The sequence below is a fragment of the Haliotis cracherodii genome, unplaced genomic scaffold (genome assembly GCF_022045235.1).
Source record: "Haliotis cracherodii isolate W230 unplaced genomic scaffold, xgHalCrac1.p SCAF_3, whole genome shotgun sequence".
Taxonomy (NCBI): Eukaryota; Metazoa; Mollusca; class Gastropoda; order Lepetellida; family Haliotidae; genus Haliotis; species Haliotis cracherodii.
Window position 1 is genome coordinate 24,213,764 of NW_027266286.1, and position 11,510 is coordinate 24,225,273.

General features: G+C 40.7%; 1 protein-coding gene across 1 annotated transcript in view; it reads right to left on the minus strand.

Annotated features, from left to right (window-relative positions):
- Positions 1 to 9,922, minus strand: part of LOC139474470 (multidrug resistance-associated protein 1-like) — a 32,012-nt gene extending 22,090 nt beyond the window's left edge. Inside the window, exons 1-10 of the mRNA XM_071257507.1 lie at positions 9,843 to 9,922; positions 8,453 to 8,629; positions 7,262 to 7,381; positions 6,597 to 6,725; positions 6,053 to 6,160; positions 4,638 to 4,699; positions 4,064 to 4,198; positions 3,120 to 3,380; positions 2,470 to 2,647; positions 183 to 503 (exon numbers count right to left, since the gene is read on the minus strand). Of these exons, the coding sequence (XP_071113608.1) occupies positions 183 to 503; positions 2,470 to 2,647; positions 3,120 to 3,380; positions 4,064 to 4,198; positions 4,638 to 4,699; positions 6,053 to 6,160; positions 6,597 to 6,725; positions 7,262 to 7,381; positions 8,453 to 8,629; positions 9,843 to 9,875 (1,524 nt within the window). The 5' untranslated portion in view covers positions 9,876 to 9,922. The remainder of the gene's footprint in view (positions 1 to 182; positions 504 to 2,469; positions 2,648 to 3,119; positions 3,381 to 4,063; positions 4,199 to 4,637; positions 4,700 to 6,052; positions 6,161 to 6,596; positions 6,726 to 7,261; positions 7,382 to 8,452; positions 8,630 to 9,842) is intronic.
- Between the last annotated feature and the right edge of the window lie 1,588 nt (positions 9,923 to 11,510).

The window sequence follows — 11,510 nt, forward strand, 5'->3', positions numbered from 1 at the left end:
AGGTAGGTGGTAGATGTTCATCCCAACCACGACACCAACGACGACATGAATGGTCTTGACAAACCAGCGATCATAATCCGGGCGAATCAGGGATATCATATTGACGATACCCGAAGGAATCATGCTCCATGCCCCATGCCCCATGCTCCATGCCCTGTCCATATAAGTGCTTAGTTACGAACCTTAATACCATTCAAGACTTCATTTATAATCTTCATCCTGTTGTCCTTGAACTTCATCACGCTGCTCTGAAACTTATCCCAGAAGGTCATATTGACGTAGTTCAAAGGCATGATGACGACCATCAGCCCCAGACCCGCCAACATGGCCAGCCCAAGAGTGTTAAACAGCAGGTACAGGGCCAGGACCATCTGGAGAACGCTTGACCAACTGCCCCAGAACCACTGGATCATGAGTCGGATATGCTCAGTGTCCACCGACATCAAGTTTACGATCTCTCCAACAGTGGACTCACGCCGAGATTGGATATTCATAGTAAGGGCCTGAAAAGATTTAAAAGACATATTACACATGCGGTTATCATGGACATGAGTATTAACATTAAGAATTATAACCCAAAACTTGAAGGTTATGTAGAATTTAAGCAACAAAATATTTTCCATAATCACAAGATTCGATGTATCATAAGCAAGATTTTCCAAATTTGACGCATCAGCGACAAGGGACATATCCGATGCAATTCCTTATTTTGACTTGTGCCAAATGTTCCCGTGATTTTTTAGGTGAACTCTAGCCTTTGCATGTGTTTGGGACGGGTGGCAACGTTGTAGCAGGATACGCTCACCTTTTCGCGAAAACCTGGTATGATCACCCTTTGAGAGTGATTCATAAACACATGCTCACGACACAGTTGGAATGGTACAATCAACTTTGCTTTTGGATTTGTTATGAATATGGAAAGAGCATTTCATTTTTAATTATGAATCACTATCAAGTGGCGATGACGCAAGGTATTCGCAAAAAGGTGAGTGAAAATATAGACATGGCGTATCAATCATTGCGAAACCCTTCAATTGTAAGTATTGGGAATGCTACAGTTGCGGTTTTTATAGATTAGTCCTGGAATATGACAATAGTTCATCAAATGTATAGAAGACCAGGGCTCCGTTGCACAAAGCGATCTTAGCGCTACGATTAACGTAAGTCTGTGTTAAAGTATAGGTGTAAGGATCATCTTAGCGCTAAGATTGCTTTGCGGAACAGGCCCCAGAAAGGTCGTCACAAGTGAAATTCGCCCTCTTGTATTACCATATTGATAATTATATGAACCTTCATCGGTGTCTGGGGCGGTCGTGTAGCCAAGTGGTTAAAGCGTTCGCTCTTCACGCCGAAGACCCGGGTTCGATTCCCGACATGGGTACAATGTGTGAAGCCCATTTCTGGTGTCCCCCGCCGTGATATTGCTGGAATATTTCTAAAAGCGGCGTAAAACCATACACGCTCACTCACTCACTCATCGGTGTCTGTGGGGTAGATTATTGATTTTGACGTCATTTAAAAGAATATGCAATACCTCCATGTGATATATAATTGAGAAAACCAACATTTCGTCATGATTATATAATTAAATTTGTAATCAAGTATTGTTATCAATGTGTCACGACAAGGAGTGACACTGGTTTACTTGAAGAACAAATTCTACGAAGAGAATTTGTTTGCAATAACAGTTTGTGGATATTATTGTGCAATCGTTGTAACATTATGATAATATTTAATATTTATAATTATATAACCGATTCGCTCATAATAAACATAATCAAGATGCTTGACAATAAAAACCCAGGAAAACGAATTTGGGTGCATTTTCCTGGAAATAATGTTGAGTATGATTTTACGCCGCTTTTAGCAATATTCCAGCAATATCACGGCGGGGACACCAGAAATGGGCTTCACACATTGTACCCATGTTGGGATTCGAACCCGGGTCTTCGGCGTGACGAGCGAACGCTTTAACTACTAGGCCACCCGACCGCCCCTATGTTCCGTGTAACCCATGTTGGATGTATACATGTTGATCATAACAATAAATGCATAAAAACAACTGACCGACATAATATTTGTTTAGTAGTATGCTACAGGTCTGCAATACATAAATATAGCATGATAGACCACGCATGCTTGCGTAAAGTATAAATAATAATAATAATGATAATAACTACATATATATATAGCGCTGGTATCCAGTTCGAAGAATTGCTCATAAGCGCTTCATTTTAGTCTACACACAAAAATGAGACATTACACAGCTAGCCTCAATACTCCAAGAAAGATTCGGTGAGTAGGACTGTCAATGTTCCTGATAAAGCATTTCATTTATGAGAAAATGGTTCATGAGATATTTCCTAATTTGTAGGTTGTTGCATGTTCATATGAAGGACGCTTTTATCATCTATTGACATTAGCCATGTGAATTTCATCAGTGATGAAGATTCAGTGTATATTCCTTACCTTTCTATATATTGCTGAGATAACTATAGCTCTGAATCTGAGAGACATCGAGTAAGACTGGTGCCAGGTAGCTTGGAAGCTGAGAGACTGGATGAGGATGGAACAGGATAGGATCACCCCAAGAGCGTAACCCCTCCATGAAGGCGATGCCTTGTCCTCTGTGAAGTTTATCAACTCTCTGAGGGTTTAAAGATATCATGGTGATACGTAGCTGTTGTTTTTTTCTCAAAGACACCAACGAGAAGGATGGCTTGGAATGAGGAGCACGGAATGCTTTTTTCAGACGGATTCGACTGATTGCTATCACAACGGGTTGTAAAAAATCGAGTCTTGGTCCTGCAAATCAGTGATTGATAGCATGAGCACCATGTCACAATGTGTCAGTCAGGTGAGACATTGTAACCGTTTTATCATCACCTCAGTCTGCCTTTGCGACGTGTATGGAGTATTGAGGATCTATTCAGAACCCACTGGGGAAGACGTTTCAAGAATTTAAATTAAGACATATCAGGGTAGGGAAAGGATGGGTAATGAGGAGGAGGAGAGGTAGGCAGGGTGTAGGAGTAGGTAGCGAGAAAGGAGAATTGGAGACATTGCTTGAAAGCTTAAAATGACCGGGAATTACACAACAGAAAATAAGCACTATTTACCCTAAAAGCAGCGGGTTTGTGATATACAGCAAATCGTAGAACAGCTTCCAAATCTGAGACTGCAGGAATTCGAATCCTAAGGCTTTCCACAATACTTTCATCAAAGAAATCTTCCCTCTCAACTTTTTGTCGGTGCTGGGTGGATCTTTGATATCCTTGTTACTGGTCGATCTGGAGATCAGCGGTGTCCTTTCATTGCAGTCTTCAACACTAACTCCATTGCTCTTGGAATAAGCAACATCGTGCTCTACATGCGCAAGACTGGGACCAAAATATAACAGAAGTTATACATTAATCAAAAAGACACACAAAAAAACAGGTCATTGTTGGTGTTCAACGTACTACCGGTGAGCGTACATAATATACATATACTAGTATCACATTATTCACATAAGTAAACTTTAGATGCCTGCACGTGAGAGGATAAGTATCCATCAACAATGGATTGAAAAATTATTAACTTTGAAGATTAACTTTATCGACGAATCACCTATTAACTTCTATGTACATTACAAGTAAAGTTTGTAAATATCATGCAACTATGTTTTACCTTTATACAATCATGATATGCCTCTTCTCATTATAATGATCCAACAACGCATCCCTCATTACTGTGATCCAACAACGCATCCCTCATTACTGTGAGGCAACCACGCATCCCGCATTACCATGATCCAACCACGCATCCCTCATAACTGTCATCCAACCACGCATCCCTCATTACTGTAATCCAACCACGCTTCTCTTACTACTTTTCATTTCTGGTGTCCCCCGCCGTGATATTGCTGGAATATTGCTAAAAGCGGCGTAAAACCTCACTCACTCACTCACTCACTCACTCACTCACTCACTCACTCACTTACTACTTTTAATGCAGCCTCATGTCCCTCATTAATTGCCATCACGCAGATATCACTCATGTCAGGCATACGAACATGTTTTACCTGATATGGTCCCTGGATACTTCCTTTTCCCAGGCAGATAGAAACCGTGGCACGTTGTTGGCGGACAAGTCCCGGGGGTGAAGGTCGTCCACATCATTCTCAGTCAACACTTTTTTGTATCCTCTCAGTATGAGGCTAAATTTGAAGAAACCCAACACAACAATGACCACATAATGAATTCACAAAGATGTGTGTTTGTCAAGTTATATGTAATAATAATAAGTTGCTGCCTATGATAACGGTTCCGTTAGTGATTGTACTACGCCTTGAACAAAAGATAAATATGAATTATATTTTTGTGTGTACAGTTAACTACGGTTACAACGAACACGCTTATAACGAACTTACTATTTTGGTCCCGACTATCTGCTGTTGTTATGCTGTATATATGCTTATAACGAACTACGGTTATAACGAACTAAAATTAGTAGTCCCTTTGAGTTCGTTATAACCGTACTTTACTGTAATTAATAAGTGCGTTGATCATTTTGCATTATTCCTTGTGTCATAACACAAGTTAGAGCAGATGACTACACGGAATGACGGTGTTTTAGGATATCTTCAAGTAACTTACCTGTTTGCCCACCAGAAGGTGATTCTGGACAAGAATGAAGCCGACACTTCAGGTGAAGCTCTCTGGCGAAAAAGGTATAAAACAAATTCCAGTCAGATTACATTTCAGGTTGTCCTTCACTAAATAGTAACCTGTGACTAACAATTAACACTGCTTTCAAGTCTAGATTATCCCCTGAAACAGATTAAACTTTGACGTAAGCATCAAAATAACTGATGATGACTGATCAGTGATGACACCAGGTGTTCGCGAAAAAAAGATACGCATGTCATGCCCTACCGGTAACACCCGCCATTGACCAAATCTGAATATAAAAGTAAGTATTTATTGCCTGAGGCCTCTGGCGGCCTGTAACCAAAGCAGACAATTAAGTGATCGCTGAACCAGAAAATCCAGTTGCACGATCGTGCATTTACTGATTTTTGTTTGCAACTAATAAAAATGATTTGTTTATTTTGAATAACGTCTGCTGTGTACAAGTGCAGAGAATCTACTGCTTATAAATTAAAAAAAACGTTTAAGAAATATATTCGTTTTGCAACACAGCGGGGGCCAGTTCTAATGTCTCGGCCCAAACATTTGACAATGGAATGAAACAGACAAGTGAATAATGATAATAATGTAAATGAGAATGATAGTAAACGTTTTCATAATTAGATTTCCTCGAGATATGTAAATACTTACATGACTGTAAATAGATATCGTGATGATATAACCTTGCTTCATGTATATAGTTCGTATTGTCTCTGATTTAAGCCATAAATTTGTGTTTCACAAGTCATAAGAGGAAAAAAAGTACTTTAGGAGAAAGACAAAAAGTGTAACTGTCGGTTATGCGAACAATTACTCTCATACGAGGGGCGTTCAAAAAGTTTTGCAACTTCAATATAAGACCAAGTCGCAGAATATCTTTTGCACTTTTATTTTTCAATATTATCTTCATTCACCTCAATACACTTATTCCATTTGTCCTTCAAGCTATTAATACCACTTTAATAGAAATCCGCAGATTTGCCCTCTAACCACGCCTCTGTGGCAGCCTTTATGTCCTCGTCATCCTGGAAGCGTCTCCCACGTCGGGACAGGAAATAGTCTTTGGGGACTAATTCTGGGCTGTACAGTTAAATCACCCACCCAACAACCCAGACTAAGCCCCCAGTGACTATTTCCTGTTCCGGCAAATGAAATCTGCCCTACGTGGAAGATGCTTCCAGGATGAAGATATTCTGCGACTTGGTCTTATATTGAAGTTGCTAAACTTATTGAATGCCCCTCGTAACAATATTGTACAGTTTTCACAAACCTTTGAATCATCATACATGTACGTCTTGCTTTAAATATTAAGTCACAATTTGATCATTAATGTTGTAAATAAAGCATTAATAAAGTGTGTTTTAACAGCATGTTAGATATACCTTGTCCTGAAGTGATGACTCCGCAAAGCAACTTAGTATCAGCTCCACGATGACCAGAGCAAAGTAAACGTAGAACATGCAGAACTTAAACATGTCTACGTCGTATTCCTGAAAGTAGAGGCGACTTCTGTTTGTTTGCACGACACATCATCAACGAGAAAGAAAGAATCATAATTATATTACATTAATTTAATCAAGAATTAATTGTAAAATATTTAAGAACTCTGTCATAGTGATATGAACACCTTGTGCAAATGTCTATTGGCTTCATACTGCGGTAGGGCTCGGATGGTCCAGTGGTCATTGGCCCAGATACTTGCTATCCTGGGTTGCACCCCTTACTCCGAATCGGGATATGATACAGGAAGGCAATGGGTTCGAATCCTAGATTTTGGTTTGGTAGCACCAAACACCTGCTCGTTTGTAAATGTCTACGAGCTGTGCCACCTTGGACGTTCCTCACAACTCTCAAGGACGGGAGTTAAACGGAATACCTTTCTTATCCAACTCGCGCACTTTACAATCCGCTAGGTGAACACTCTACCTCTTGTATAATGTTGGTGTAGAACGGCACTACTGCAGCCACAGTCAGAAGGACGCAGAATATGAAGATCACTCCAGATGTGGTGAGCCCCTTCCTCCTTTCCAGGAACAGCAACACCATGACGTAGACCTGAGAAGTCATTGGTCATATGTATGTCACCAAATTATTAAAGACGTCATTGTTCACATATGATAGCATAGATATCGGGGGTGGGTAAGGGGTGTGGTGGGATGAGCGGTATTTATGAAGGTGAAAGACCATAGAAGGTTCACTATTCACATATGCCGAAAACGTTAAAACTATGGTTTATTTTACAAAGTAATGGTTAAATATGCTATTTGCAAATCATTTAGCACTTTTAAGAGGCACCAGCTAAAGTCACTCTGCAAAGTTTCATCTTCCTTGGACGTAAGGTGTTAGAAGGGATGAAGAAATTTTGTATGACAACTTGATGGCCGGATAGAAAGGCTTGGAATTATTTCTATGCGTTTCCGTAGCAGTAACGTACCACCAGTATAACAACTCACGTAAGACATACATGTATCGAATTAATTAAACGGGAATTGATGAGAGACTTATTTCACGTCGTTAAATGTGAATTACTACATACACGATTCTTTTTTACAATTCTGCAAGGAAAATATGTTGCATTGAACCATGCATACAAACGTGATGGTCTTTAATATGGGTGCAATATAGTTTGCTGAGAAATTCCCAGCATGCTCTTCAGATGACGCCCGAATTATCTCCAATGCTGACACAAGCACCAACAGTCCACAGACCATCTAGAAATTGATAAATGAATACAAAATGTAAAGCAAGTCGGACATACTCTTGGAATTCAAAGACTACAAATACTTGGAGTCTTTCAGGTCAAGAGTAAGATCGCCCTGATGACCACTGCTTTACAGGCGAGGGGGATAATGGACGAGGTACTACGTGGTCTAGTCGAATAACCTTACTGGAAAATGGCCAGCATTGTCAGAGAGTTATAAACATGTGAACCAGCGAGAGCTGGGGATTTGAAGTTGGGAGTTGCAGAATAAACAGATTTGTGTTGTCTTTTTTTCTTTTTTTTTAACGCCGCACTCAGCAATATTCCAGCTATATGACGGCGGGCTGTAAAACATTGAATCTGGACCAGACAATCCAGTGATTAATATCATGAGCATTGATCCACGCAATTGGGATCGATGAGAAGTATCAACCAAGTCAGCGAGCCTGACCACCCGATCCCGTTTGTCGCCTCTTACGACAAGCATAGTCGCCTCTTACGGCAAACATGGGTTGCTGAAGACCTATTCTACCCCGGATCTTCACGGAGAAGATTTGTGTTGTCGATCTAGAAGTATCATGTATACTATGAAAGTCTAACAGGGCTACATGATCGATGTCCTCCCAAGATATATGAAACGACAAATGAAAGGTTTTGTACACATCACTATTATATGGTGCCCAAGCACGTCATAGTCCCCAATAGGGTAGCGATAAAGAATCAAGGGTTAAATACACTGTATATTCGAAGCATATATTTCCTGTCGGATAAATATTTTCTTTCGCGGCGATGCGGTCAGCAACTGGACCTAAGGGACCGACAATTTAATATTTGAGAGAAGGGCAGGGATTTTATCGAAAATATTGTCTCCGAAAATTCTTGAAAAACATAAATATGCTTCATAGTGTTGAAAACAAGAAATTGTCTGCCACAAAAGTTTCATTGTTGCAATGTGCTTTTCAGGGGGGAAATATTTTGGTTTATAGTTTTAATTAAAAATACATCTGGTATTGCAGCTGTTGGCCTTGTTGACCCTTGTGTTCAAAGTTGTTTTGAACAGTGAATCAAACGGTAACTTAACCATTTTCATGTAGTATTTCCAATATGAAGAAAGTGACGTCGGTGTGACGTTCAGGAGGTAGTAGAGATAGAACGGCGACGTCAGCCACAACCACCCACATGGCACCCACACCAACACCGTGGACTGGAAGCAGTCTGTGAACTGAGGCCATGTGTTGTACCAGGTCAGGTTTGTGTCCTGGAGGAGATGGAAACATCCTGATTACACATAAGCTTGGCACCAAGAAGCTGAGGTGTTCGTTGTATTAAAGTTGATTTACGTATGCATTCTGAGCGGAATGTGAATAATTATAGTTGTTCATACATGTATGGTAGTAGTAGTAGTAGTAGTAGTAGTAGTATGAAGTTTCCAATATTCCAGCTGTGTGTCGGCCCAACCAGAGAATCCATTAATTGAGATCTTATCATCCATATTCGCAAATGGGATATACGCATCAACCAAGGCACCAAATCTGACCACCAATTAGTCGCTTCTTACGACAACCATAGTCGCCTGTTAAGGCAAGCATGGGTTGCTGAAGACCTATTCTACCCCGGATAGTAGAAACAGTAGTTGTGGTGGGGACAGCAGCAGCAGCAACAGTAGTAGTAGCAGTAGTAGTAGTAGTAGTAGTAGTAGTAGTATGAAGTTTCCAGAGTTTTTATTGCGAGGCACTGAGAATGTCGGTTAATGGCACGAGAGATGTGACTGGTTATCTCCCTTTGTTCAGGCTGACGTGACTCATTCCAGTAGGTATTGCAACGAATGGTGCAATCGATGGCTTATCTTTAACTAATACTAACAAAGACAATTGACTAATCATTGCAAGCATGCTATGATTTAAGTATATTATTTTATGTATCCTTAAATAAGTGTGACAATACATTGCCTATAACGACTGTCCGAAACACACATTAGGAGTATCATTCAAACTGTTACTTAGTTTTCTCGGGTCAACCTTAATTGACCATGGTCATGCTGTGATTTTGAAGTTGAATCCATTTTATTGTAACATTTTTTATCCTATTATGGTAGAGATTATCACAGTGATGCCGGTAGTCAGTACCTAAAAAAAGGCGGATTAACGAATTATGTGTTGTACCCAGAATGACTCAGTCTATTACATATTCTAAAAGTATGTGCCCACAAGGCCGGGTTTCCGGATTAACGGAGCTTCACTGTACAAAAAATACAAATATATCAAACAGAACATGTATAAAAAGTTGCACTTAAAAACTTAACATTCTAAAGCTAACTTGTACATATACATTCTACGTGTATATGAAATGACATTTCAGTGTGTAAATGTACATTCAACAGTGCATACAAATATACATACGTCTTATATGATAGTGAACGATGAATTTCAATGAAACAGGAGCACACTCAAAAAGATATATCGGTCACTTACCCATACCGGCGTCCCGTTACACAGCGAGGCCATTGTGTTTGAGTGTTTTATGGTAGGAACCTCATCGAAGATAAAGCTGTCGTATGAGAGTACATGTGCTTATCTGCGTGTGACCTGACATGACCTGATTTCTCTTCTCTCGGCTCTCTTTCATCATGTGACCTGCTGTTGCCCAGTCTTGAGTAACTCCCCTACGCCAGTATGCCACAAACACAATACACCTGTGTACGCCAGGGTGCCGTTGTCCAAAGCGATCTTAGCGTTAAGGTGATCGTCACTCCCATACCTTAACATCTAGACAGTCGTAGCGCTGAGGTTGTTTTGTACAACGGCACTCAGGCCTGGTATTGTCATGTGAGGCGATATGGTGTAGTTTAAATTGCCACAAGTTGAAATGGTCACTTGAAAATGTCAAAACGGCCACACTAAAACTTTCAATGGCCACATGAAAAAATGTATATAGTGTTAGTTTATACTCATTTGCTCTATTTATCTCATTAATCTAAATAATTACAATACACTTTGGTCGTTCGTAAAACCCGTGTGTGTTGTCTTTACGAAGATTTTGTAATACATACTTTGATACTGTGAGTGACAACACTTATTCGATTGACGTTTTTTGTTTAACGCCGCCGCACTCCGCAATATTCCAGCTATATGACGGCGGTCTCGAAATAATCGAGTCTGGACCAGACAATCCAGTGATTAATATCATGAGCTTCGATCTACGCAATTGGGAAACGATGACATGCATCTACCAAGTCAGCGAGCCTGGCCATCCGACCCCTCTTACGACAATCATATTCGCCTCTTACAACAAGAAAGGGTTGCTGAAGATCTATGCTCTACCTGGATCTTCACGGGTTGGTATAAGCATGGAGTGAAGCAGATCCCTTGCCTTACTTGTCACCCACTAAGTGCCTGCTAAGTGTGTTAAGTGTAGAAAACCGTCCTTAAGATGCAGCATACTTTTGAGTGTGACTCCTGCAAGCAACGCATTCATCGAACATGCGTCCAGGATGTTACTGACTTATGTCTTTAGGCTCTAATCACAGAGTGTTTACATGTTAGTATGCTCGTGAAGCTTTGGCAGGAAAATTTGTGCAGTAACATCTAAATGAGTGCTTTCCAATTGTTAAAAGGTTATTTATTAGAAAGCAGCCCTGATCAAACTTCAGGCCAGGCAACTGCAGATAAGTTTGCAGAGGACACCGTTGGAGACAACCCTGCACTCGTCTTCACAATGAAGGCCGCCTCCGTGGTCTAGTGGTACAGCGTCCGCCCGGAGAGCGGAAGGTCCGGGGTTCAATCCCCGGCCGCGTCATACCAAAAGACGTTAAAAGATGGTACTTGATGTTACCCTGTCTGGCGCTCTGCATTAAGGGACTAAAACAAGGACTGGTCGGCTCGGAGTCATAATGTGTCTGAGTGGGGTATTCATGTTAAACTGCGGCATGGTATCTCAGTGGGCTAGCACCATACATCGGCACCAGTCCGGACTAGTGCATGCACGTCGCTATATAAGTGCAATAATCTTGGACGCGACGTTAAACCCAATTTCACCTCGTCTCACCTTCACAATCATGAAAATCTAAACGAGGGTTGCCAACCGTTGTCGTGAAAAGATCCGACCCGATGACTGTGCGCATCAACAATCACGATGGAGAT